This window comes from Tupaia chinensis, unplaced genomic scaffold (assembly GCF_000334495.1).
Source record: "Tupaia chinensis unplaced genomic scaffold, TupChi_1.0 Scaffold000146_1, whole genome shotgun sequence".
In the NCBI taxonomy this organism is placed as follows: domain Eukaryota; kingdom Metazoa; phylum Chordata; class Mammalia; order Scandentia; family Tupaiidae; genus Tupaia; species Tupaia belangeri.
In genome coordinates this window covers 5,479,585-5,505,870 of record NW_006159616.1, presented here as the reverse complement: position 1 = coordinate 5,505,870, position 26,286 = coordinate 5,479,585, and the positions used below count along the sequence as shown (strand labels likewise).

General features: G+C 52.5%; 1 protein-coding gene across 1 annotated transcript in view; it reads left to right on the top strand.

Annotated features, from left to right (window-relative positions):
* The window catches only part of PAX7 (paired box 7), a gene marked incomplete at its 5' end in the record, with an annotated part of 111,347 nt that overhangs the window by 4,933 nt on the left and 80,128 nt on the right, over positions 1 to 26,286 (top strand). Inside the window, one exon of the mRNA XM_027770669.1 lies at positions 438 to 566. Coding sequence (XP_027626470.1) covers positions 438 to 566 — 129 coding nt within the window. The remainder of the gene's footprint in view (positions 1 to 437; positions 567 to 26,286) is intronic.

Genomic DNA, 26,286 nt, shown 5'->3' with positions numbered 1-26,286 from the left:
GTGTGTGTGTGTGTGTGTGTGTGTGTGTGTGTGTGTGTTTATATGTGTGTGCATTCAGGGCCAGCAAGCGCACCTGAGTGTGGGGGTGGCAACCACAGGGTTGGAGAGCCCCAGGGAGGCCCTGGGTGTGGGTGTGGTGTACGTGTGCGGTGTGTAAAGCACGGAGTGTGCAAGGGTGTGTATAGGAACGCAGTAGGTGAGCGAGCGGCTCTGCCACTGTCCTGCTGCCCTGGGACTGCTCCAGGTGGGATCAGGCTTCCCCCAGTGGGTGAGGGGACTGAGCAGGTGTGAATGCTTCAACGCCCCGTGAGGAGGGGCGAGTGGATGTGTAAGGGAGGAGGGGGCTTCCTGACTCTCCCTGGGGCCCAGGCCTCTGCACACTGCTCGGCCCCAACAACTTATACTCGCTCTTTTGCCTTTGAATTTCTGAGGTTTAGTGAGTTCGATTAGCCGTGTGCTCAGAATCAAGTTCGGGAAGAAAGAGGAGGAGGACGAAGCAGATAAGAAGGAGGATGATGGCGAGAAGAAGGCCAAACACAGCATCGATGGCATCTTGGGCGACAAAGGTAGGGAACTGCTCGGGAAGGCGACGCCTGAGCCCAGGTTTTCCCACGCTCCCGCGCGCGGGCCTGTGGTTCATGTCGCCGCGGGAGAATGGCGTCCGAGAATGGCGTCGGAACCCGAGGGACTCTTAGGTCGCCGGCGGCCAGGGGCCTCTCAGGCTTTGCCGAGAGCGCCCCCCAGGTGCGTCCCCCCGCCGGGGCCGGGTGCAGAGCCGGCGCCTGCTTTGCGCGGCGCAGCCGGGAACGCTGACTGTCGCCACGTCCCAGGGGACCCGGCTGCAGGGTAGTGCGCTTTGCGTCACCGATTGCAAGCCCTGAGTGCGCCTGGTCTACGGGTGCGTGTGTCCTCCGGGGGCTGGTGTTTTGGCTGCTAATCCCAGTGTCGATCAATTATTTATAGGAAACTGGAGGGGCGGGGGGAGCCAGTGAAGGAGGAGCCGGCCCGCGGGTTCCTAAATGAATTTGTTAACCAGACCCGCACACGCTCTCTAAACGGTCCCTTGAAACCCGGCCTGACAGTTGACTGACCGACGCAATCAATAAAAATTAGCCAGAGCCGCCGCCTGACTCCCAGTTCCGCCTTGTCTGGGCCGAGTAGAAGGGTAGAGGGTGCTTTCCTCTGTGGCTTGCGCCAGCGGGGCGGGACTTGAGGCCGTTTTCCCAGAAGCCCAGGGTTTGCCGATCCTAGTCGGGGAGAGATTTGGGCTCTCACACCCTCTCCCCACCCGCAACACGTCTTTGGCTGCACCGGCTCCAGTCGTAGCTCAGCGTTCAGCTTTTTCTCGTGACCACGTTAGCTAGGCGTTTATCTTTCAAGCGCCTGCATGCCCGAGGAAGGGGCTTGTGCTTTAGTTTCTAGATCCGGGAAGTTTGGGGGGAAGTAAGGGAAGGACTTCAAACCCTCCCCTTGCTGTTCCTTTTGAGACTTGATAAGTGCGCCTTAGGTGGGGACTCTAGAGAAAGAAATGCTAGCTCCGGAGTCACAAGGATTGCTGGGAAAAGAAGGGTCTCCCAAACACGCAGCGAGGTGGCAGGCTTCCAGAACTGCAAAGAGCAAGACCCTGGCCCTGAGAACCTGCAAAACTGTGGCTTTGGAAAAAGTGGGGAGCCCTGGAATCTGGAATTTTGTTGCAGTCCCCCAGGAAATACTCCCTGACCCCTCTCCTCACCCTCCCCCTAGTCCAAGTCTGTGTTCAGTTGGAAGTAGCCCCTACCAACCTTGAAGATGAACTTCACAGACAAAGCGGGCTTCCCAAGGCAGCTCCCAGAGAGGCCCAGCCCCCACAGGCCTGGTCTGAGGGGGAAGGATTGGGGGACAGTCAGCCGCTTGTGAGAGCTGCCTGGAGCAGGGGAAGGGGTGGGCTATTGACATTCAGGGCCCCTAGTGGAGCTGCAGTCCCTCAAGGGACAAAAGGGTGAGGGAAGAAAGGGAGCGAGCTGTGCCTGGCACCCCGCTGTGCTGGGCCTGCAGAGGGGCCTCAGATCTGCGGCAGGCAGCCCTGTGCTGCAGTGCAGCCCCTGGCTTGGCACATTGGCTCAGAGCCCTGGGACCCCTGCAGGGACCTGGTCCTTATTTCAGTTTCCATCAGACAGAGACTAGTTGGACTTGGAGGGGCCAGTGTATAGAACTTGAATAACCTTGCCAGGACAAAACTGCACAATGCACACCTCTTCTGAGAGTTATCCCAGGGGGAAGTGGAAGGAGGTTTGGTTTTATCTGGAGAGACCTGAGGAGTGTGTGTGGGCGTGGTGTGTGTGTGTGTGTGTGTGTGTGTGTGTATGTCTCTAATTCAGTCTGAGGAAGCACAAATAGGTAAAGTTCTTCTGAGAAAGAAGGAAAAGGAAGGGGGGAAAAGGTAAGGAAAGGAAGAGCTAGAAAGACTTCCGTGGTTTGGGGAATGTCTTTGACTCACAGAGTTCATCTCTGAACTGGTCTGGCTTACAAAATCAGCTAACAGGCGATTCGCTGCATAGAGGTTTTCCCGCTGCAGAACCAGGAAGCTCGTGTCTCCAAGGGTTTAAAGTGTCCTGGCAGTTCCAGACTAGGGAGGCTGAGAACACAGGTCCTGAGTCTGCAGAGGCATTGCAGGAACGAGTGATCTCGGGCAGTGGGCCTGCCCACAAAGCCCCGCAGATTTTGAGTAAGCTGAGCCCAGCAGCTTGGGAGCTGTGACTGCACTGGATGACTGCAAAGCACATGTATCTCAGGACTGCCCACCTGGGGCCTTTGGGTTGAGATGGTGTGCGTTGTCTATCTGTGCAAGAGGGATTTTCACATGGGCATCGCTGATTGCTCCTGCGTCTGAATGGGCAGAATGGCCTTGCAGATGACAGAGAGCTGTCTACGCATTTGTGAACAAATTGTATCAGTTTCCCATCTAAGTGTTGGCCGGCAGCAGGCATCCCGGTGAATCCCCATCTCTCTTCCAGATCCCAGACATCAGTTTCATGGCCAAGTTAAAGGTGAAAAGATTTCTCAGTGCCACCCTGGTTGTCCAGGTTGGGGGAGACAGAGGTGCCCTATGGGCAGAGAAGGGGGAGGGGTGCACACCTACAACTTTGTTTTGGCTTCTTGCTCTTGACAAATGCTTTCTCCGGGGGTTGCCCCTCTCATGGCGGGGAGCCGCCAAAGAAGGGGTTTAAGAGCTCTCCTCTTTAAGCGCTAAAGAGAGATCCCTCCCTGAGTCCGTTTTTTCCTATCGTCCGCTTGGCATTTAATAATGTTAAGACTTATTAGAGCTGGTAATGAAAACTGGGACTGCTGAATAGGAAACTGTGTTGGAGAGGGGTGTAATAGCTTCCAGGCATGGTAAGAAACTATTTATCCGCAATCAGTCCTCACTCTCAGAGTTTGAAGCACAAACGTTAAGTTGAAGGGTTTTAAAGCAGATTAAATTGAGCTTTTATTTCTGTGCACTTTCATCTCTGAACAGCTCACTCCTGCTCCCCTTGGGCTGATATTCATGAGGCTGTTCGTATTTTTTTTTTTTTTTTCTCTTATCCTTGTTAAGAATGAGTTATTAGGATTGTCGGTGGTGAGAATTCTCAGACCACTGCCGATAGGGGCTCTGGCCCTGCTCCCGCTTACCTGGAGAGGTGGAGGGGAAGGTGGACAGTTCTTTGCCCGTCCACTTAGACTCTTTCCTCTTCACCTTTTCCTCCAAGGATCAGACAGGCCAGGGACCCGACAGAGAAGGGATTTGAGGAGGAAAGGGAAAGAAAAAGATTTTCCTGGAATCTGAGCTCAGAGAGATTCTTGGGGGAATTTGATAGGGGTTTGCAAAGGGTCAAATCATTCCTCAGTGGGAGCTGAGGGAGTAAGTGTGAAGAAGTGCGCAACAACATAAATAACGAGGGTAAGAAACCATCAGAACGCTGGGGCCTCGTGCATCCCACCGCCAGGAGTTGAAGCCCCAGGAGTTGAAGCCGACAGTGACCAGATCAGGCTTGGGCTGGAGGCCCTAGCAGGAAGCACAGTGGGGTTGCAATGCTTATGATGAAATGTGGGGGGGGGGGGAAGTTTCTAGTTTAGAAGAAGAAGAAGAGAGGAAGGAGGAAGAGTTCTTCGTTAGGGGGATAAAAACCCCTGCGGGTGTAGGGGTCCAGAGAGAATCTGCAGACTTCTGGGTGGGAAAGACTATCTAGGGGTGGGGGGCAAAGGAGGTGTATGGGGAGGATTTGTTTTTCCGCCGCATTTTCCCTTTATTTTTAAAGCAGCGAACTTACAGGTGTGTGTGTGTGTGTGGGGGGGTGACAAGGAAGGATCGGTGAGGAGGGAGAGCCCGAAGTGTCGGTTTTAGACACTTGTAAAAGGAGGTGGGAAACAATTTAATTTGGCAGCGGCGATAGCTGCTAATGCGGTTTTCGGTCGTTTGCTACACTGGAGGAAGCTGTTTTGATTGTGTGTACAAGGACCTGCCAAATTTAATTAGGCTCCGGGGGAGCGAGTGAATAGGGGAAGGGGGGCTCGGCTTCCCTCAGCCCACACCGTTTTTTTCGGCTTCACACCTGGAAAGGGCATTGTTTACGGGATGGGCAGGAACGGGGCAGGGGAGGGGCTGCGAAGAAGAGGGGGGTGGAAGAGGGGCCGAGGGAGGGGAAGAAGATAGTCCATTTATCAAGAAACAATCTGCATTGATTTAAACCAACAAGTCCCTCCTCTGTAAATGTGTGTTTAGAGAAAGGTAATTGACACTCCACCAAATCAAAGGATTACCCCGGGTTGGCAATCTAATCAAACAGAGTCCAGGCGGGATTTCAGGCTGTTCAGAGTGGGATCAGCTTCGCATAATGGGGGCTCGGAGGAAGACGGGAGGGTGTCAGGCAATTCCCCGGCTTTAGGCTGCGCTCGCTGGTGGATATTCAGTGAGACCAGAGGGAGAGAGGGAGGGGGCGCGTGAGAGGCTCCACCGGGCCGCGCTGGTGGGGGATGGGGCGAGGGAGAGGGGGAGTGGGGCGGGGAGTATCCCGGCGGAGGGGGCTCCCGGCGAGGGGGCGAGCCCACACTGGGCTGACAAGTCTCCCCCTTTCTTTCTTCCATCCCCCCAACCGAAGAGGAGAGAGGGGGAGGAGGGAGCTAGACTAACGAAGAACAACAATAAGGAGATAACTATTACAAAGGCAAACACTGGCGCTCGCGCGCTCGAAGCCCCGGAACCCGCGGTAAATAAACAAAGTCGGCAAAACTGTTTGCCAGATAAACTCGTGCCTAAATCGAGTGTGACGGGCAAGGAGAGAAGAGACAGAAGGAGATAAGGTTGGAGGGGGAAAGAAAGAGCATAATCTAATAGAAGACATTTAGAAAACAAACTTTAAACAAGGGAGAACAGGCGAGCGCAGGGTAATTATCCGCCCCAGAGAACCGGAGACGTCTACGGAGGGCTGGGAGCTGGTGGGGAGATGGGGAGCCCTGGAAGAGCCCAGTGCTGGGGGGTGGGGGTGCCTTTTAGACTCCTCCAGGAATCAGAAGAGGGGTCCCCAGGCGCGCAAGGAAGGGGACTTGGCTCGGATTGCGGCTTCCCGCCGCCCGCCCGGCTCCCCATTCCCGCCGCCAGCCGGTCTCCCAAACGCAGGCATGTCTAAACCCGGTGGGGTCCCCCGCTGCGAGGGCGCGCGGGTTTTGTGTTCACCTCCGGGCACGCACCGCCACACACCGGCTGTTTCAAGGCGTTTGTACCTAAAAGACGCGTGTGCACGGCGCAGCGGTTAAAGGAATTAGATATTTACCAGTTTGAAATAAGCCTGGCTAAGAAGAAGAGAAGAGAGAGAGAGACATTGAAAAGATGAGGCTGCGGGAAGACTTCAAACGAATTCATCATTTGGAATGGTGGAGGGGAGATTTACCAGACAGTATTGGGAAGTTATTTAGATATTAATAACACATTTTCCCGAGGCGCGACCACGGCGGCCATCTGCGCTGCTCTCCGAGCTATTTGGCTGGGTAAAATATGGGCGTCTCAAATGTTGGCAGGAGATAACGCAATCACGCTAACCCTGGTCCTGAGACTGCATCGCAGCGTTAAACCCGGATTAACCTCCCCCCCAGCCCGCTGTCCCCTCCCCTTTCACAGCCTTCCAAATTTTCAGTGGAATTTCCATGGGAGGATTTAAAAGCACATATAACAGTAGCCTTAAAGCAGTAAGGTGATTATTTGGGCTTTTAAAAAAAACAAAATAATGTCTTTCTGAAAATGATGGTTGTCGCATCCTACATTATGTAGAAATAAAACTATAGGAAGCTTCCATAGGGAGGAAGGGCTGGGCCAAGGAGACCTCCGTCCAAGTTCCGGCTCTGCAGTTCCTACTGACATCATTTTCATCCCCGAGGTTGAAGTGGCTTCCTTCTGCACCGCAGTTAGGGGGCTCTGGGATCGAAACGCCACACGCCCAAGGTCTGGGTTCTGGTGCTCTGGGATGGAAACGCCACACGCCCAAGGTCTGGGTTCTGACCCCTGCAAGCTCACGGCCTTAGGCCAGGCAGAACTCACATCCCACAAAAGAGCATAGTCTGAGGACCAGAAGGGATCCCAAGGGGAAGGTTCTCTAGAGACTCTGAGGCCTTGAAGGCCTCGAGGAAGGGGGATACATTCCAGGAATTCCAGAAAATAGCTCCCCCCACCCTCCTATAATAGGGAGATTAGGAAACCCAGGAAAGGACCGGGATAAGAGGTGTCCGGGAGATTAGGGTGCCCCCCCACACACACACTTATACACACAGTTTTTGCTGTCCTGGGCCTTTCCTCTTCTCCCCCTGCCCCCAACTCTGGCTGAAAGAGGAAAAGGTGGAAATGGGGTCACTGCTTTCTGACCCGCTCTGGAGCGATTGGCCCCAGCTGAGGTCGTTCAGGGGGAGGGAGGGAACTCGCCTTCCCAAATCGAATCAAGGCAGAACGGTGACCTAAGGGGGAAACTTCGCCATTAGTAGATAGATCTCTCCCAAACTTCAAACAAAGTGGGGTGGGGAGAGGCGAACGGGGGACGGAATCGGGGGAGTGCGCAGGGGGGGACTTGAGCCTGCGAGAGACTGGGGCCTGGAGGAGGAAGAGAAGGGGTCGAGGGCAAAGGGGAGGTGGGGGCCAAAGGAAAGGGTGAGGAAGAGAGGATGAAAGGTGGGGGGGTTGGCTGCACTTGGAACTTCAGCCAGCGAAGAGGAAAAGCCTCCGCGGCCCCCGCAGCTCCGAAGGGGTGAAGGGAAGTTGTGCATGCCCCAAGTCCAGTTCCCCGGAGGCCCCAGAGTACTCCTGGACGCCTTGGGCACGCGTGCCTGGCCCCTGGTCGGCAGCTGAAGGCGCGTGGATCGCGAGGGGTCTGAGCTCCCTGTGCGGCCTTTCGAGTCTGCTGCCAATAGATTGGCCCGCTTTTCCCAAGTCGCGGGTCAGCTAATGGGCCTTTTCACGACTCGGTCGCCGGGGCTCTGGAGATCTGCAGGGCCGGAGCTCTAGTGAAGAACAGGGGAGGGGTGGGAAGGGGCGGCGGAGACTGAGACCACAGTGGTGGGGCGAGAAAGTCAGAAAGGAGAAAGGCGTCAGCAGAGAGCGCAGAAGAAAAATGGAGAAAACGACCGAACGCCGCCGAGAACCTGCGTAGTTAGAGGACGCTGAGAAATGCGGGCCGAGGGAGGCGCTGAGCAGCAGGAAGAAGGACAAAGAGACGCAGAGTGACCGAAGGGCTGGCCCTGGGACGGGCAGATCAGGAGAGACCGCAGGGCCCAGAGACAGAGCCCGCGGGAGAGCGCAGGCGGAGAGGGCGAGCGCGCAGAGCCGAGCGGCGACGGGGGAAGGCGGGAGGCGGGCGAGCCGCCCTTTTCCTCCTCCGCGGCTTCCCCTTATCAGAAGCGCTTTCGGTGACACTGGCACAAAGGCAGTTCATCATATTACAGCGCGGCTCGGCTGCTTGCTGCGATCCCGCCGCTTAATTAGAGGCGAGCGAGCTGGGCCGGCGGGGCGGGCCGGAGGCCGACCCGGAGGCGGGGGCTCCGGCTCTGCACCGCGACCCGGGGCGCTGGGAAGGGGCCAGTCCGCGCGCCTGGAAGTGTCGGGACTTGGAGCGACTGGGTGGGAAACCCTTATTCAGAGTGTCGCCAGATAAACAGGCCAGCCTGAGTTCACTGCCCAGGTAGTGAGGCTCGCCGACCTGCAGTTTAGCAGCCGCGGGTTCTAAGTTCTCAGCATTAGGACCGGGAGGCGCACAGGCCACTATCCCCACGCCTTGGCTTCCGACGCTGCACGCGGGAGGGCGCGGTTTCGTCTCATGGCGAGCTGAAGGCCTCGGGCGCTCGGTTCAGTCTGCACCCACCAGCTCCTTCCGCTGAGGGCTTTATTGTGGCCTGCCTGCTGCCCGTCTCCATAAACCTTGTGTGCGAGGCTGGAGGAACCCGGAAGGGCCAAGTGCGCTGTGATAAGGATTCTAGTGGCCATCCCGTCCCCAGCTCACTGATGGGGACTTCTTCTAAACTTCTCTAGCCTGTTTCTCCTCCCGTGGGGAAAAAAAAAAACAAACAGAATAAGACAATGGTTTTTATCCTTTCGGGGATCCTGGAATCCTTTGAGAATTGAATAAAACCTTTAAAACCAGCCATTCACACACGTGCATGCAGACAGAATTTTGCAGAGGGTATAGGAGTCCCTGGGCTTCTAGAGGCCACGCCCTGTTCAGAACCTCACACCTGCCAATCTCCTCTTGATGGCTCTGATATTCTCCTGGGAGCTTCTAATTCCAGGAGCTGGGAGCCCCGATGAGGAAAACGGAGTGGGACAGACAGCATTGAGATTCTGCCCTCCAATCTGGGCTACTTTCCTCTGCTTTCCCCCCTCCCACCATACATACACAAATATGGCTGTTAGAAGGGTCCTTTCTGGGGTGCTTTTATGTGAGGGTAATGATAAAGGAGGTGTTGTGCTCCCCCTTATATCTGTACTATCAAAAAAGGACATTCTCTTCTGGGGATGAATGGGCATGAATTTCTTCATTCTATAAAAGTTTTGTTGAGCACCTACTAGGTGCCTCGGAATACCCGGGACATTGAGAAAGTCCCTATCTCCATGGAGTTCTGAGCCAAGAGGTGGAGACAAAATAAACAAGTCTACAAATAAACTGGTATGTCTGGGTGTATGAGTTTGTGTTTACCTGGATCTCCATGCGACTGCCTCTTTGCAGGGCTATGTGTGTGGGTGTTTGTGAATGGTGTGTGTGTGAACACACACAGCTGGGTGTGTTTGGGGCTAGAGCTGGATTTGAGCTTGTAGCCCCCAAGCTGACCTCTGGGGTGGCTTGGTCGGCTGATCAGGGCTTCACTGGTTCGAGGGAGAGGCTGAGCGAGGAGGAGTGCCCTGCTGCTGGCCCTGGAGTCTCTCCCTTCACTATGCTCTTTGTCTGAGGCTCCAAAGACCGGAGATCAAAGAGACTATAGACCGGACAGAAAAAGGGGTGGGGCAGCGGTGCGGAGAAGTAGTTTGGAAACCTCCACCCTGAACTTTTCAGGGATTCTTTCCATGGGACCCGGATCAGACCGAGCACCAGCCAAGTGTATGACCACGTCTTTGCCCAGGCTTCTCCACCCTCCTAAGGCTCAGCGTGGGTCACAGGTGGAGAGAGGAGACTGCTGCCCGGGTTCCAAGTCATACTTCAGGTCTTTAGGTGACTGGGGCAGTTGGGGAGAGGCACATCCTGGAGTTTTGTGGGGTGTGCATGTGGTAAAGTGGTGCGTGTGTGCTTCTGGGCCGAGATGTGTGTCTGGAATCAAGCTTCCTGGTTCCCTGGAAACTTGTCTTAAACCCTGCACTGGATCTATCTGGGTTGTGTAGACATGAATATTGGATTCAAGCTGGAGTCTACCTCCAAGGCGACAGTTCCGGGGAGTGGGGGTGGAGGGGTGGTACGGTCAGGAGGAGGAGTTCTAAGGAAGCTTCTGGAACCATCCTGTTCTCAGGGGACGGTTGCAAAGGCAAATCTCCCATTCACCCAGCTCAGGCTCTCTGTCTGCCATGCGTTTTCCAGCTGACTTCCTGCATTAAGGTTCCCCCTCCCTCAGTCTTCACCCTCCCCTCACAGTGTTCTTCCAAAAATTCCTAGGAATGAGAAATTCTGATGGGGTGGAGAAGAGGCGCAGCTGGGAGAAACCCTGTTGTTCTTTTCTTCTGCCATTGACCATTCGGCTGTCCATTACCCTCTCCTACAGTGGTCTCCCTCCTCCTGCCCGCAAGTGTCAAAATTTAAAATGCCAGCCCCCTCCCACGTTGGCATGTGGGAGGATTCTGAATTATCCCAACATTTCTGGGATTTGTTGAGAGCGTTCCTAGCGATCCCCAAGGAAAGAAGCTCTGGAACTTTCTTCCATAAGTGGGGCTGACTCCCTTTCTCCAAGAATCGAACTGCATATTGGTCGGGCTTTGCCTTGGGTGGCTCTACAGGCGAAGCCAGAAGGTTGGGCAGGTGCGCTCAGAGCCCCGCCACCTGGACTCCCGCTGTGAAGAGCCGGGAGCGGCTTCCCCCCAAAGACCGGGTCTTTTTCCTCCCGGCAGCCGTGGATGTGAACGCAGGAGCCCATCCTCTGGCAGGGAGCCCTGATCCGTTACTTCTGGCGACGGTGCCTCAGTTTCCCTGACTGGTGGTAACAAGAGTCCCTTCCGGCCCCCGAGGCAGGAGGGAATTAGGGCCGGCCGGCAGAGCCGTTTGGAAACTGGTCAGCGGGTCCAAGCCCGGGAAGGAGGCTCCAGAGCTTCTCCTCCTCCCGGCCGCGCCGCGCTAGCGCCTCAATGGCCACTTTAGAAATACAAACAACTTTAGAAATAAAGTAACCAAACCCCCGAAAGGGGCTTTGAAGGGGCGAATGCCTGGTGGCGCTTTACTGTGGTGTGGGCCGAGGCCCGGCGTAATCCTGCTTTCATTTCCACCGACGGCCTCGGGGGAAGCGCTCCCGGCCTCCCGGCCCCTCAGGAGGCTGATTAGGCCACAAAGAGCCCCCATTATCCCGAGAAGAAAACCGGGGGGCGGCGCGGGGCGGCGCGGCGCGGGGGGAGCGGCCCGCCCGCGCCCGGGCTATTGACTTAGTGGATGAAGTCAAGATCGGGCACGCTGGGAGCCGGGAGGGGAGGGCCGGCGGGGGTGGCCCGCGCGGGCAGGGGCGGGCGCCCGAACAAAACAGGACGCGCAAAACCCACAGCAAAACCCAAGCTGGGGGCGCGAGGACGCCGGGCCGGGGTGGAGGGCTGAGTCCGCGGAGCTTCTGCGCAGGGGAGGGGCTGGGCCCCAGCACCGCGGCGCCGCCCCGACCGCCTGGAGTCCGTTGCTGGCTTAGGAGGGGAGGTGGAGGAAGGAGAAAGTGACAGCCATTGAAGCTGTCGCTAAGTGCTGCGTGGCTTGGGCACGCGGCTGTGCCTCTCGGGCCTTCCCTGTTTTGTGAACTCAGGGTCTCAAAAGTCACCCCAGCTGTGGCCTCTGAAACATCTGTGATGGGCAATGGTTTGGGAAGAAGCCGTTGGTCTAAGATGCTTTAGTGGAAGAGCCTGAATTGGGGGCTGGGCTGGGGGGGAGCGGGGACGAAGGAGAAAGAGGAGGATCCTGGATTCTGAAAGATCTGGGTAACTCTGAGTGAAGTATTTAAGAGCCTCTACGTTCTCTCTGCAAAATGGACTCACGGGTGACACCCTCAAAGCGTTGGGCAAGTCTCCCCCCCAACCTACTCCCATCCCTCTTCTCCAAGGCCTCTTTCAGTTAGTTTAGAGCCCACGTCCCTAGGACATGAGGAATACTAGAGGCCTTGAACCTAGCAGGGTTGTAAGTTCACGAGTGATCACCAAATGTGTGCATGTGTGGAGGGAGAGGCGGCGGTGGGCCAGACGCGGCCAGTGCAAGCCGGTGTTCTCCCTCTTTATCTAACATCAGAGACCAGAGGGCTACTCAGGCTCGGGGGCACCTCCTCCCCAGCCAAAGGCCAAGTGGGGAAGGCAAGACACGCAGAGCCAATACCAGAGCCTTCCTGGGCTCCACCCTCACTGTGACATGTGTGGTGTTTCTCTCTTCTCCTCTCCCTGGGGGAAGCTGGGCAGGTTTGGCCAGCAGGGCAGGGAAGGTGGAGGTGGGGTGAGCACTATTCGGTGATTGCAGGAGGTGGTGAAAACACCCTCCAGGTGTGAAGAAGGCAGTGAGGAAATGTGACACAGAAGCCCAGCCTCAGCTGACCAGTCCCCTCCCCAACATAGCTGCCCGCCCCCAGCCCCAGCGATCCCCTTGAAGTAGAGGATGCAGTAGACCCGGAGGAGTAGGATGACTTGGTGAGGAGCTGGAACATCTTGGCTCTTCATCCATTCATTCCAAAGCTACTTGTTGACCCGAGTCTTGGCCCTGCGGGGTAGTCCAGTTGAAGACCCACCAGAGGCTGAGTTAGGGAGCTGGGGCTTAGTCCAAGTGCAGTGGGAAGCCTGGAGGGGATTTTAGCAGGGAAGTGATGGACTGAGCAGAGAATGCACTAGAAAGCTGTGGAGGACCAGCTAGAAAGTTAATGCCATTCTACAGTGGAAAAGCTGAGGGTCAGAGGAATGGCATGAGTGAGCCCAAAGGAGGGTAGGCCACCCATGCCAGCCGGCAGCTGCACTGGTAGAGGAACGAAGTGAGCTGGCTGAAGACCGCTTCCAGGAATTAGGGAGACATGGGTGCAGACAACTGCGGAATCGTGACCTGTTCCCATCCCTGCAGCACATCCCCCTTCGTGATAATGTGACGTGCGGCTTACTGCTTCATTTCTCAGATGGAGAAACCGAGGCACAGGGCATTCATTAGCGCAAGGAAGGAGGGAAGAGGAGGGCTCTCTTCTGATACGAGCTGGAGGGTGGGGATGCCTTTACTGCAAGGCCTGAAGGGCTCCAGACTAGTTCTTCTTGCGTCTTCTGGACGATCAAAGTCCTAGTACCGCCCCCCCCCCGTTTTTTGTGAACCCTAAACAGGGGAGACTGTGGCACAAGCCTGTACCCCTCACTATCACCCACTCCCAGCTCCCGTGAGCACCTACTGGGATCGTGAGATTTGACAGGTACCACAAACGTGGCCCTCTGAAGGGTCTGTTCACCATCTGGGAAAAGGTCCCTTAAACTGCAAGGGAAAATAAAGCCAGAGGGGACATAATGACAGCTCATGGCTGGGGCTGAACTCGGACCCTCAGGAAAGTGGCGCTGGCTGCTCTGTAACTCTCCATGAGCCACTTCGTCTCTCTGATCCTTGATCCCTTGTCTGAACAAGGGCAAGGCAGGACCAGCCTAGTGGATTTGGAACTGTGCTCCGTGGAGACTTGGGGTTCTGATCAGAATCTGAGCTTCTATGCATTAGAGGGGAGGAAGTGAAAAGAACAACAGTCTAGGGACCAGAAGATGGTGTCATGGTTACATCACTGGACTCTCATGTAGTCAATCATGGTTCGAGTCCCAGACACAGTGGCTTAAATGCACGCCAGGTGCGTGTGCATGCGTGCCCAAGATCTGGAGAGGAGAATGGAGAAGAAGGGATTGTGGTGTGGCCATCCCCCCCGGGGGGGGTGTGAATTCTCGCTTTCTGTCTCTCTGTCTCTGTCTGTCTTTCCGGCAAGCACACGCACCCTATACCAAAAGCCTCTCAAAAAAAAAAAAAAACTGTCTGGTTTCTCAATGATAGAGACCCTCCGGTGAATCAGTGAATCAGGGCTTTGTCCTACGAGGAGCAGGGACCATCTCCCATCCAAGGCTACTCTGGGGGAGGGGGAGGAGAAGGGAGAGAAGCTCTGTTTACACAGGGAATGCCCCAGGCTGTGTTTATTGGTCTTCAGAGATAAGGAGATATTGCTTATCTGGTGACAAATGCTTCCCCTCCTCTTCCATTCCCCTGATTAGGGAACTTTCTTCCCTGACTGGGAGGTCTCTGGAAGAACAGACAGGGCTGCTCTCTAGACACTAGTGTCTTTCCTCTTGGGCTCTGCCCGGTTTGCTGTGTGACCAGGGGAGGCAGTTACGCTCTCTGTGCTTCGCTGGGGGCCCTGGTGGCGTGGCTGCGTTGCAGTGCCATGCTGGGATGGTGCTGGAAGGGGGAATCAGCACAGAATGTGGGTAATGGAAAGACCTGTGAGTCCTCTAGGGCAGAGGAGCACCTACGTGCTTTTGCCAAACACGTATGTACCCCGGGCACTGTCTTGATTTGGGACATCTGAAGGCGCAGTGGCTTTTAGGTTTTCTGCTTAGGACTTTCTAATGACCACCCGCATTGAGGGTCTAGGGCAGCACCCCCTTTTACAGAGGAAGAAACTGGCTCAGAGAAGGGAAGGGACTTACTGCCTTTTACACAGCAAATCAACAGCAGAGTGGGGCTCCAGATTATTAAGCCAGCTGCCATGAATAGAACTTTCTTCCAAGGTAGCTGGATCCCTTACCCTGAGTTAGCATCACCTGTCCCCATGCAGGGTCTGCTTTTCAGGGCCCCTTGCTAGGAACAGTGGGCCTGCCAGGACAAGACTTTTCCCCATCCTGCTGTCCCCAGCCATGGGATCCTCTGTCCTTATATCTGAAGACAGTTGGGTGCCACGAACGCACCCTGGACGTGGAATCAGCAAAATCCAGACTCTGCCGCCCTACTGGGGCCAGCCCGAGCAAGTTCCTTCCCTCTCACTACCTTAGTTTCCCCATCCGGCCAATGGGGATGATGGAGCAAATGAGTTCAAGGTGCCTGACACACAGGAGCCCAGGGTTAGCATGAGATCAAAGCCCGGAGAGTCATTTGTGTGGAATAGGGGAGACACAAGTCAAATGCCCAGTTTCACCAGCGACTCAAAAATATATATGTATATATGTACCTACTTTTCATATGTTTCAAAAGATTTGTTGCAATAGTAATGTGTACTTATAAGATCCCACATCAGAAAAAAAGCATATGAAATAAAAATTAAGGTTCTTTCTCTATCTCCAGCAATAACTTTGTTGAGTTTGGGAGTATAGCAGTCTAGATTTACATCTCTGTATCTATGTGTGTAACTGTATCTATATATCCATACCTACCCATTTATCTATCTATCTATCATCTATCTATCTATCTATCTATCTATCTATCTATCTATCTATCTATCTATCTATCTCTATATATATGGTGGGGGGTTGCTATAGGGCACATGCGCTCACCAGAAAGACAGAGAGAGAAAGAGAGACAGAAAGCGAGAAATCAGTCCCCAGGGGGAATGACCACACTGCAATCCCTTCTCCTCCATTCTCCTTCTGGGATCTTGGGCATGCACACACACGAACCTGGAGTGACTTTAAGCCACCGGGTCCAGGACTCGAACCACAGTCGACTACGTGGAAGTCCAGCAACGTAGCCATTACACAATCTGCTGATCCCCCATATAGGTATATATTTAAAGGAAAGTGGCATCACATCAACTTAACCTATAGAGGCTTCAGGAAGTGACCAAGAATCCCCAGACATGGACCCTCAGTCATGGGTATGCGGGTGTATGTACATGTGCATTTCCGTAGAGACAGATCCTTAGCTTTTGCTGAGTCTCCCAGAGTTCAGGGTCCTCTAAAGGTTAAGCATTCTGAGTTGGCAGATTTGCAGGTGTTTGTCCTCTCAAGGCCCACTCCCCCCACCTCCCCCCAGGCCCCTGGTTGCCGCCCCCTCCCCCTCATGCACCTGCTTGGGTTTCCGGCATCCTCTGCTTCAAAGCGGCAGACTGGGCTTTACCTGCCCGCCTGGGAGAAAAGCAGCGTGGTTTGAAAGGGGAAGTGGCATTTCAAGCACTTAATTAGACCCAGGACAAGAATGGAGGCTGGCTCTCAGGTCAGGCCAGGGGGAGATTGTTGGGGGATTAACACCCAGGTAAACCAAGCAAGGCTCACCGGCCCCCTGGCAGGAGGCGGCAAGAGAATCCTGGCATAGGAAAAGTGAAAGGTGGCCGGCAGATGAGGAATTACATTCCAGAGGGGGTAGGGGTGTGGGCAGGGAGGGCAGAGAGTGAGAGAAGGGAGCACTGCTGCCTGCCTCCACCGTAGCTTCATCTGTCTTCCTCCTCCTTTCCCACCACAGCTGTCCAAGGAAGGTGGAGTTAGAATGACCATTTTATTTCCATAGCAAAATGTATGAAGTACCCATGTGCCAGATGCACACATGTGCACCCATGTGCCACTGCTCCAGAGCTGGGAGTGCAGCAGTTAACAGTGCAAGACCCTGGCTTGGGAAAGAAAGGCAATGTGCAAGCCCACAAATAGGGAAATACCTGCAGAAGGTGATAAGGATTTGAAGACTGTAGCAGACTGGTGACAGGAAGCAGCCAGATGCAGGAGCTGTGTCAGCTGGGCCATTGGGGAGGCCTGCCCAGGGATGTGATATTTGACCTGAGACCTGGATGGCAAGAAAGAGGTAGCCATTTATTGAAAACATCTTCCTAAGGACCAGCAGGTGGCATACTGGTTACATCGCTGGACTCCCACATGGCTGACTATGGTTCGAGTCCAGGACCTGGTGGCTTCAAACTCACACCAGGAGCGTGTGCAGGCATGTCCAAAATCCCAAGAGGAGAATGGAGAAGGGATTGTAGTGTGGCCATACCCCCTTGGGGTGATTTCTTGCTTTCTGTCTCTCTTTGTCTCTACAGTGAGTGCATGCACCCTATGGCAAAAGTCTCTCTCTTAAAAAAAAAAAAAAAGAAGAAGAAGAAGAAAAAGAAAGAAAGAAAACATTTACTTAAGACAATAGTCAGTTTGAGGTCTGACTATGTGCCAAGCACCAGGTTAAGTTCTTTACTGAAGTGAATTAAGATCCTTGTTTTTTTTTGTTGTTGTTGTTGTTGTTGTTGTTGTTGTTGTTGTTGTTGTTGTTGTTGTTGTTGTTGTTGTTGTTGTTTTTGAGAGGTTTTTGCTGTAGGGTGCATGCACTCACAAGACAGAGAGAGACAGAGAGACAGAAAGTGAGAAATCACCCCCCAGGGGGGATGGCCACACCACAATCTCTTTTTCTCCATTCTCCTCTCGGGATCTTGGGCACACATGCACATGCGCCCGGCGTGAGTTTAAGCCATCGGGTCCGGGATTCAAAACGCGGTCGACTACATGGGAGTCCAGCAACACGCCATTATGCCAACTGCTGGTCCCAAATTCTTCAGATCCTCCTAAGAACACCTTGAAGGAAGAGTTATTGAGAGAAGTCAGAAACTGGGGCCAGCAGTTAGCATGGTGGTTGTGGCGCTGGACTCCCACGTGGCTGACTGCAGCTGAGTCCTGGACCTGGGGGGATGGTTTTCTCACATTTCCTTTCTCTCTCCGTTTCTCTCTGGTGAGCACATGTGCCCTACAGCAAACGTAAGAAAAAACAATAGTAATAATAGTAAATCAAATAAAATAAATACTTTTAAAAAGGGAAGCTAGAAACCAAAGCACAGAGTATCTTGACCCTCTGGGCACAGATGCAGGAACAGCTCAGTGGAAGTCTGTTGCCCACTTCTCAACCTGACCACTTCTTGCCGTGTGTCAGGAACTATGCCAAGTGCTTGTGTCTCACTTAACTACCTTGTCTCTAAAGGGAGTGCATGCACCCTATGGCAAAAGTCTCTCTCTTAAAAAAAAAAAAAAAGAAGAAGAAGAAGAAAAAGAAAGAAAGAAAACATTTACTTAAGACAATAGTCAGTTTGAGGTCTGACTATGTGCCAAGCACCAGGTTAAGTTCTTTACTGAAGTGAGGTAAGATCCTTGTTTGTTTTTTTTTGTTGTTGTTGTTGTTTTTGAGAGGTTTTTGCTGTAGGGTGCATGCACTCACAAGACAGAGAGAGACAGAGAGACAGAAAGTGAGAAATCACCCCCCAGGGGGGATGGCCACACCACAATCTCTTTTTCTCCATTCTCCTCTCGGGATCTTGGGCACACATGCACATGCGCCCGGCGTGAGTTTAAGCCATCGGGTCCGGGATTCAAAACGCGGTCGACTACATGGGAGTCCAGCAACACGCCATTATGCCAACTGCTGGTCCCAAATTCTTCAGATCCTCCTAAGAACACCTTGAAGGAAGAGTTATTGAGAGAAGTCAGAAACTGGGGCCAGCAGTTAGCATGGTGGTTGTGGCGCTGGACTCCCACGTGGCTGACTGCAGCTGAGTCCTGGACCTGGGGGGATGGTTTTCTCACATTTCCTTTCTCTCTCCGTTTCTCTCTGGTGAGCACATGTGCCCTACAGCAAACGTAAGAAAAAACAATAGTAATAATAGTAAATCAAATAAAATAAATACTTTTAAAAAGGGAAGCTAGAAACCAAAGCACAGAGTATCTTGACCCTCTGGGCACAGACGCAGGAACAGCTCAGTGGAAGTCTGTTGCCCACTTCTCAACCTGACCACTTCTTGCCGTGTGTCAGGAACTATGCCAAGTGCTTGTGTGTCTCATCTCACTTAACTACCAGCCCTGGCCAGTAATTTTCTAATATCCCAGTTTTATAGATGAAAGCACAGGTCAGAGAGGTTCACTCAGTGGCCTGGAATCACACAGCCAACAAATGCAAGAGCCAGTGAGTGGATGTAAGTACCACAGACTCTCCCTACTCCAACACCAGCGTTTTCTGCCCAAATCATGCAGGTGCTTTTGCAAAACACTGACTTTGGAATACCGACTGCTAATCCACAGGGTTCTGCCCATGGGGAGTGGCTTCCCCTGTGTCCTCTGGAGAAAGGGGTTTGTTCTCAGGGAGGATTTATTTCCCAAATGGGGTCCCAGGCCCACATTTTTGCCCTGTGTTTGGGATTATATATTGAGGAGTCCCACTTAGCCTTGGGAGCACGTTGAAAGATAAATATTGCAATCTCTCTCTCTCTCTCTCTCTTTAGACTTTGCTATAGGGCACATGTGCTCACTAGAGAGAGATAGAAGGAGAGAGAGAGAGAGAAGGAAAGTGAGAAATCACCCCTCCCCCAAGGAGGGATGGCCATGTTGTAATCCCTTCTCCTCCATTCTCTCTCGGGATTTTGGGCATGCATGCACACATACCCAGCATTATTTTCAAGCTGCCAAGGCTAGGACTCAAACCGCACTGTCAGCCATGTGGGATCCAGCCACCTTAACCTCCACGCTACCTGCTGGCCCAGGAGAGTGCTCTCTTCCGTGTACCCTATTGCTGTTGCAGCTGTGCTGTGTACACATGGAGAGTGAGGAAGTAGACCTGGGTGCTGGTTAGGCTTGGGGAGAAGAGGTGTCTGGTCATGGGTGTGCACTGAGTATGTCTTTGTGGCACGAAGCGTGCTGAGTGGGCATGTGTTCAGGCGTGCGTGGTTGTGTGGATATGAATACACAGCTGTTGAGATGTGCAGAGTGTATTCCTATGACACTGGCAATTCCATCATGCCTCGGTGCAGGTCAGTGGGCTTGTTCATGGCTCTAAACGCTCTGCCCCATTTTACAGATAGGACACTGAGGCTCGGAGTGATCAATCCCCTGTCCGAAGTCATCCCGCTAGTAAGAGGCTGAGCCAGGATGGAAAGCCAGAGCTGCCTTCAGAGTCCAGCTTTACTCTGCTCCCCAGGAAAGGTTTAAGTGACAACAAAAGGTTTAAATGCAAGCGTGCGGTGCTGCTGCCGTCGGTCGGTCACGGGGACTGGTGGACGTGTGTGCGGTCACATGCATGTCCCCCTCCTCATTCTGGCGTCTCAGCCCCTGCCCATCCCCAGGCCCCCAACCCAGCCCTGTCGCGCGAGGGCCTTTCTTTCTTGGGATTGCAAATACGCCAAAGATTAACGCCGCAGCTGGCTGCAGCCCTGAACAATGGCGAGACCTAGGAAGTGAAGAAATCGCCAGAGCACAGCGGCCCTGTCCAGGGAGGCGGCTCACAGTCTGCCCGCTTGACTTGGAGTGACCTGACCCCCCCACGCCTCCCCCATCCTCCCGCTCCATGCTCCCGAGGCTGGAAGGATAAACAGAGTCTGTAAAGAAATGCTTACTAGAAAGAATGCTTTGCACAAGTCCCCTTAGACCAGAGATTAGGGGAAAGTTAAAGAAGAGGCGGGGCTCTCCCTCCCAGGAGGAAATAGCCAATAAATAATCACATGTGGGAGAGAGAAGGGGTGAGAGGGCTTGGAGTGGGGGCTGTGACCCAGCCTGAGATGTGTCAGCCCCAACTCTGTTCTTTAGAACTGACGACAAAACACGACGTCATAAAGCCAGACTGAAGTCCAAAGATGCACACCTTTCTCCTTCCTAAATCTCCACTTACCCACCACCTGCTGGTGAGGGCAAGGCTGGCAGATGCCACCCAAGCACTTCACTGGCTACCTGGGCTGGTAGAGAAAAACACAAACCCAGGACTGGCAGGTGGCGTGGTGGTTAGGGGCTCTCCCACATGGCTGACTGCAGTTCGAGTCCTGGACCTGGCAGCTTGCTTTCTCTCTCTCTCTCTCTCTCTGTCCCACTCTGGTCAAATTTAAAAATATATGAATTAATAAATAAAGTTAAATAATTAAAAGAAAAACACAAACCCTAGGTGGGCTGGAAGGTAGCCTGCCCTAATTTGCCAGGCTGTACTACTTCGAGGGTAAACGAATCATGCTCATTTCCAGCTGGGGTGCAGCTCTGAGAAGCAAAGCTGGCATTGTGGCGGATGTACCATGTGCCAGGCACAGCCTCAGTGTCACAGGTTTGATAAATCCCATTTTACAGATAAAGGAAGTGAGGCTGGGTGAGGTAAAGTCACTTGCCCAAGGTCAGAGGGCTGGAGGAAGAGGCAGTAGAGGCATTTGAATCCGGGCTTCTCCTGCTTTGGGTCCAGAACTTACCTCACCCCCGGGTGGCTAAGGACTGATCAAAAGGAAAGTTAATCTTACTTGGCATGCCCGCAGTGCCACAGTGGTGCTAGGGCCAGGCCAGGACCACATATGGATTCGTTTAATCCGGACATCATCATTGTCGAATTGGAACTCTGCTATTTTGTCTGGAGCTGATCAGATCTGTGCAAACTCCTCCAATTCACCTCATTGCTACACAAACTGAAAAAACATCGTTTGCAGTTCGAGTCCTGGACCTGGTCTCTCGCTTTCTCTCTCTCTCTCTCTCTCTGTCCCACTCTGGTCAAATTTAAAAATATATGAATTAATAAATAAAGTTAAATAATTAAAAGAAAAACACAAACCCTAGGTGGGCTGGAAGGTAGCCTGCCCTAATTTGCCAGGCTGTACTACTTCGAGGGTAAACGAATCATGCTCATTTCCAGCTGGGGTGCAGCTCTGAGAAGCAAAGCTGGCATTGTGGCGGATGTACCATGTGCCAGGCACAGCCTCAGTGTCACAGGTTTGATAAATCCCATTTTACAGATAAAGGAAGTGAGGCTGGGTGAGGTAAAGTCACTTGCCCAAGGTCAGAGGGCTGGAGGAAGAGGCAGTAGAGGCATTTGAATCCGGGCTTCTCCTGCTTTGGGTCCAGAACTTACCTCACCCCCGGGTGGCTAAGGACTGATCAAAAGGAAAGTTAATCTTACTTGGCATGCCCGCAGTGCCACAGTGGTGCTAGGGCCAGGCCAGGACCACATATGGATTCGTTTAATCCGGACATCATCATTGTCGAATTGGAACTCTGCTATTTTGTCTGGAGCTGATCAGATCTGTGCAAACTCCTCCAATTCACCTCATTGCTACACAAACTGAAAAAACATCGTTTTAAATAAAGAAGCCGTAACTCTCTTTGAGCAGTTGGAAGCTGGTCTCCTCGGATTCCAGTTTCTAGGGTCAGAAACAAGGGCTGTGGTGGGCCTCAGCCCATGACTGGGGAGCTTAGAAATGCAGGTGGTGAGTCCCCTCCACAGATGAAGCCACTTAATTACCACGCAATCAATATGCAAACAAGTGCCAAACTGGGTTTGAATCAAATTCCTCATTGAGGACTCTGCGGGGGAGGAGAGTCCAGTGGAAGGGGGGCTGACCAGGAGCAGGCTGGCAGGGAGGGGGTGTAGGATGAAAAGGGGGTGTCGGCTGGCTCCCAGGCACCTGAGAGCCGCACAGAGGTCCCCGGAGTCCCCAGTGTCTGGCGTGGGGCCCGGCTCCCATTGAGGGGAGCTGGTCGTGGCTCAAGGCTGCAGTCCGTGGGAGGGTTTCCAGGCCCGTCAGCTGAAGTCTGGCGGCCTCTGCTAATTCATTTGACTCGGAAATCTCAACTTGACCAGGTTCCCCCTCCCCTCTTTAAAACAAACTCATTAAACTTGTCAACACTCATTAGGCCTGTAAAACATTGAACTAGAGCCACTGGGGAGACTTGGAGTGTGTGTGTGTGTGTGTGTGTGTGTGTGTGTGTGTGTCTGGGAGCATGCACTCCAAAGCTGAAGCAGGCCCTGGGAGACCCACCTCTAAGGCTTGGCAGGGGCAGAAGTCACATCCACTTGCGCATCCATTTCCGTCCTGCAGCAATCTTTATCCAAGGCACAGTGGTGTGGGCGTGAGGTGCTGCCTCCAGGGGCAGACTCCAGTCAGTGTCTGGCCCCGTGTCTGCCCATTGCAGGCCTGTTTCAAACCTTTCTCCAGATCTCGAAGTACCCCATATGTATGAATATTGCAATAATAGGACCCATCCCACTGGCCTGCTGGGAAAATAATGTACATATAAGGCACTTGTGGGCCAGCCAGTGGCATGGTGGTTAAGGCACTAGATCCCACCTGGCTGGCTATGCAGTTTGAGTCCTACACCTTGAAAAACACCGGGCATAAGGGATTATGGTATAGCTATCCTCCAAGGGGGGTGCTTTCTCACTGTCCCTCTCTCTGTCTCTCTCTGGGGACTGCACGTACCCTATAGTAAAAAAAGAAAGAGAAAGAAAGAAAGAAAGAAAGAGAGAGAGAGAGAGAGGGAGGGAGGGAGGGAGGGAGGGAGGAAGGAAGGAAGGAAGGAAGGAAGGAAGGAAGGAAGGAAGGAAGGAAGAAAGAAAGAAAGAAAGAAAGAAAGAAAGAAAGAAAGAAAGAAAGAAAGAAAGAAAGAAAGAATCTCCAGCAATGCTTGGCACATTTTAAGAGAACAGCTAGTGGTAGTTATTATTGTTCTGTAATAATGTAAAGTGTGTATGGGACCGGCAGGTGGCATGGTGGTTAAGGTGCTGGACTCCCGCATGGCTGACCGTGGTTTGAGTCCCGGACTTGGCAGCAAGCTTTCTCACTTTCTCTTTCTCTCTCTCTCTCTCTCTGTCAAATTAAAAAATGAATAATAATAATAACAAATAAAGTTAATGAAATAAATAAATCTTTAAGAAAAGTAATGTAAAGTATGGGCCAGTCATTGTGGCAGGGCATTGATGCCTGAGCCACATGGGAGGCCCTGGTTGGCCTGAACACACTGGTGCACCTGTGAGACCCATGGCAGGGCAAGACCCCGTCAGAGGAACTTCTCCCTCTAAATATATATATATATGTTTAGCAGGCAGAAGTTTGTCTTCCCAGATTCTGGTTCCCATGGTCAGAAACAAGGGCTGCAGCAGATCCCAGCTGATGCCTGGGGAGCTTAGAAAGATAGTGTACATTTACTGTATATAATATGTACATACACACACACACACACACACACATACACATGTAGGTAAAGTGCAGGGCCCTCAAAGCACACCCAGGGATCGAGCTGGGACTCAGAGCAGAGGGCACACATTTTTAAAAGAATTATTTAATTTTGTTTATTATTTATTTTTTAAAATTTTACCAGAGGGAGACAGAGATTGAGAGAGAGAAACAGAAAGTGAGAAAGCAAGCCACCAGATCCAGGACTCAAACTGCAGTCAGCCAGCCCTGTAGGACTCCAGTGCCTTAACCACCATGCCACTTGCCAGCCATATGAATATAAATATAAAATAAATTTTAAAGAATTATTTAGGGCCAGTTCATGGTGCGGTGGTTAAAATGGCTGGACCCCATATGGCCAACCTTGCAGTTCAAGTCATGCATCCAACAGCTTAAAAAACGTGCCAGGGACCAGCAGTTGGCATAATGGCTAAGTCTCTGTACTCCCATGTAGTTGACCACGGTTCGAGTCCCGGATCCGGTGGCTTAAACTCACACTGGGTGCATGTACGTGCATGCCCAGGATCCCGAGAGGAGAATGGAGGAGAAGGGATTGCGGTGTGGCCATCCCCTCTGGGGGGTGATTTCTCGCTTTCTGTCTCTCTGTCTCTCTGTCTTTCTGGCGAGCACATGAGCCCTATAGCAAAAACCTCTCAAAAAAACAAAAACAAAAACATGCCAGATGTGTGTGCATATGTGCCCAAAATCCTGGGAGAAGAGACGACAGCATGGTCATCCCACTTGGGGTGCTTTCTTACTTTCCCTCTCTCTGTCTCTCTCTGATAAGTGCACGTGCCCTGTAGCAAATTAAAAATGATAACAATAGGAGCCAGTAGGTGGCGTGTTGGTTAAGGGCACTGGACTCGCGCATCGTCGACCATGGTTCGAGTCCTGGACCTGGCAGCTTGCTTTCTCACTTTTTTTCTCGCTCTTGCTCTGTCCCTCTCTGATTAAATTTAAATAAATAAGTAAAATTAAATACAATAATTCTTTTAAAAATGATAACAGTTGGGACCAGCAGTTAGCGTAATGGCTATGTCGCTGGACTCCCACGTAGTCGACCGCGGTTCATGTCCCGGACCCGGGGGCTTAAAACTCACGCCAGGTGCGTGTGCGTGCGTGCCCAAGATCCCGAGAGGAGAATGGAGGAGAAGGGATTGCGGTGTGGCCATCCCCTCTGGGGGGTGATTTCTCGCTTTCTGTCTTTCTGTCTCTCTCTGTCTCTGTCTGGCAAGCACACGTGCCCTATAGCAAAAAAAATAAATAAATAAATAAAAAATGATAACAATTATTTAAAATGTAAGAGGCAGCTTAGTTTAGAACTTTGAAATATGAATTTGGTAAGACTCAAGTTAGAACCTCAACTTCTTGTTATAAGACTCTGGATCAGAGACCATTTCTCTGAGCCTCGGTTTCCCTAAATAAAACAGAAAATATATGTAAAAGAAAATATATGTACAAAATAGGATTGTGGCAAAAAGTGAGATGACACATACAAAATAAAAATTAGAGTTGCCATCTGCCCCTGCAGGAATATGAGCGACACTCTCGTCTTCCCTCTCTTCAGACCACTGCCCCCGCCTCCCAACCATGCAGCAGCAAGAGCCGGGGCCATGTCTGGACCCCAGACCCTTGACGAAGCCCCTAGAGGTGATTAAAGGGAACCTCTCCTTACAACTCAAGTCAAAGTTGGGGACTGAAACCCCACCCCAGGATGAGGACGTAGGTCCCCATGGTCTTAGAAACAGAAGTCTTATCTAGAAGAAGAAAAACTGCCCCGCCCTACCTTACCTCACCTCTGAATAAGGAAAACAAAACAAAACAAACCCCCTGTAGTTTTTCTTCTTCTTTTTTTTTTCTTTATTTAAAAAAAAAAAAAAAAAAAAAAAAAAAAACTGGCCTGATGCTAAGGGAACCAAAGGATCATAGGTCTGACGAAGCAGGAGGAAGGTCCCGGCCTGCTGGGGACTTCTAAGTCTCACTGTCCTGAGAAATTCCTCCTCCCAGCCCAGTTCTCTGTAGCTAGGGGCTCAGCCTCCCCCAGGCAGCCGACAGGACCCACCTCCAGCGGGCACTTAAATGGAGGCAGAATCCAGAGTCCGATGAATAGCGGTTTTGTCTGGGTTTCCCTTTTAGGATTTGTGGCTGGGGGGGGGGGTTTTTTTTTTTTTTTTAAAGTGGGGTGTCTACTGCGTGTCTCTCTTTCTCTCTCTCTCTCCCCTTCACTTCTTATTGAAAATGCCTCCTGGAAAAAAAAAAGACGCCAGCCTTCTGCTATTTTTCTTCTCTCTCTGAAAATGAGAACATCAGCTATTGAAGCGGATTGATGAACTCTTCCCAAAAGTTTATTAAGGGAAGGTTAGACAAAGGCCCCAAGGCCCGCGGGCAACTGAGCAGTCAGTATATATACTGGGCCCTTTTGTCCCCCCAGGGCCGACGCATGAATACCTCTCAATGGCCCTCTTTAGAGTGACAAGATCAAGCCAGACAACGGCTTGTTAAAAGGAGCTGCGCTGTTTCTCTTTCTGCAGCCAGAGCCCCGTCCCCCACTCCTGCATTAATGTGCATCTGCAGCGAGAGGAATAATCGTCTGCAACCCTGTCGGTTTTGTGTGGGTTTTTCTTTTTTTCTTAAATACACCCTTCCTCCTCCTCCTCTGCCCTGCCCCCACATGCCCCTCCAGACCCCTGCCCCTCTTGCCTCCCCCTTCCCCTGCCA